This window comes from Chrysochloris asiatica, unplaced genomic scaffold (assembly GCF_000296735.1).
Source record: "Chrysochloris asiatica unplaced genomic scaffold, ChrAsi1.0 scaffold00173, whole genome shotgun sequence".
In the NCBI taxonomy this organism is placed as follows: Eukaryota; Metazoa; Chordata; class Mammalia; order Afrosoricida; family Chrysochloridae; genus Chrysochloris; species Chrysochloris asiatica.
Genome location: NW_006408691.1, coordinates 635473 through 637121, shown reverse-complemented (window position 1 = coordinate 637121; position 1649 = coordinate 635473). Strand labels below are relative to the sequence as shown.

The window sequence follows — 1649 nt, the reverse complement described above, 5'->3', positions numbered from 1 at the left end:
TTCAGTCACCTCCACTGTTACCTGTGCCTGGTACCATGGCTGCCCGGGGGCAGGGGTGGTGGTGGTGAGACCAGGCCTGGCGCAGGGGGATGAGAATTGGATGTGGAATGTGGAGGGTGGAGGGACAATAGACTGGGCAGTGGCCTTCCCTGGGATCCTGGGGGCTGGAGCAGCTAACAGGGAGAGCTAGAGGGAGGGGGAAGGATAGACTGGTCTCTTGGAAAAGGGCAGCCTAAAGCCTCACAAGGTCTCTTTCGTCCCACAGCTTGGAACCATGTCCTCAGACCAGCAAGTATGGCACACAGCTGTTCCACCCCCCAATTGGAACAGCCCCACGACAAGGGTGCCCAATACTCCCCACTCTGCCAGCAGCCCCAGGTCCCCCAGCTCCGCCAGTAACCCCAGGTCCCCCAGCTCCATGAGCAACCCCAGGTCCCCCAGCTCCACCAGCAACCCAAGGTCCCCCAGTTCCGCCAGCAACCCCAGGTCCCCCCGCTGCGCCAGCAACCCCAGGTCCCCTAGCTCCTCCAGCAACCCCAGGTCCCCCAGCTCCGCCAGCAACCCCAGGTCCCCTGGCACCCCAGGCTCTGAGAAGGTAGCCTCGCCACTGGAGTGCTCCATCTGCTTCTCTGGCTATGACAACATCTTCAAGACACCCAAGGAGCTCTCCTGCACACACGTCTTCTGCCTGGAGTGCCTGGCAAGGTTGGCGGCTGCCCAGCCGGTGAGCCGCACTGGCGACGAGGCTGTGCCCTGCCCATTCTGCCGGCAACCTACAGCCGTGCCCCCTGATGGGGCCCCTGCACTACGCACCAGCCACCAGCTGCTGGCCAAGATGCCAGCCCACCTGAGGCGGGAGGAACCCGTGTGGCTGGAAGGTACCAAGCTCTGCTGCTGCCCTCCACCTTCCACAACTGGTCATGCTTCACCTGGTTTCGTGTGCGTGGACGTGGGCCTGAGAAAGCCGCCTGAGCCTGAACCACCCTCATCTCCCCCAGAGCCTGTGCGCCGCCGGGGCCGTCTGGCCCGCTGTTGGGCAAGCTGCAAGGACTGGAGGCGAGTGGCTCTGGTCTCAACGCTGTTGCTGGTGCTCTTCTGTGTGGTGCTCTGGCCAGTGCAATGTGCTCTGAAGACTGGGAACCTGCGTTGCTTCCCCCGACCCCCTGTTGCCGCCACCACCACTGCCACCATGCTTCCCTTTGAACCCCCTGGCTGACAACTAGGACTGCCTATGTCACAGTAACCCCAAACCTCTGTGTATGGGTATACACCAACAGGTGGGGTCTAGAGGAGCCCCAAATGTCAGTGAGGACCCCTTCTAGGCCAAGAACTCACTGTGTAGATAATGGGTGCCCAAAGCCTCCCAAAATCTCTGGCTCCTATGGCCCCAGAACCACACTTCTAATTCCATCATGCCAACGGGGAAAGGGAGACCCAAGAAGGCCACCCAAGAGGCCCATCCCTTCCTGTACAGTGTGAACTTCGAGCAGGAGTGGGTTCATCCTTCCTGTGATTCTAACATTTCACCTGAAATCCTTTCCTAGATTCTTTCCAGGCAGGGCTGGTCCCTTCCTGGTACTCATCCTGCCCTCTGGCCCCTCTGACAAAGCAGAAAGTGGACCTCCAGCTTCATGAACATTTCTAGAATA

General features: G+C 60.4%; 1 protein-coding gene across 1 annotated transcript; it reads left to right on the top strand.

Annotated features, from left to right (window-relative positions):
- Positions 1–274: 274 nt before the first annotated feature.
- RNF223 (ring finger protein 223) lies at positions 275–1223 on the top strand. Its single transcript, XM_006871756.1, is given in 3 exon segments — positions 275–321; positions 511–1165; positions 1167–1223. Coding segments are annotated over 3 exon segments (759 nt in total).
- Positions 1224–1649: the final 426 nt, after the last annotated feature.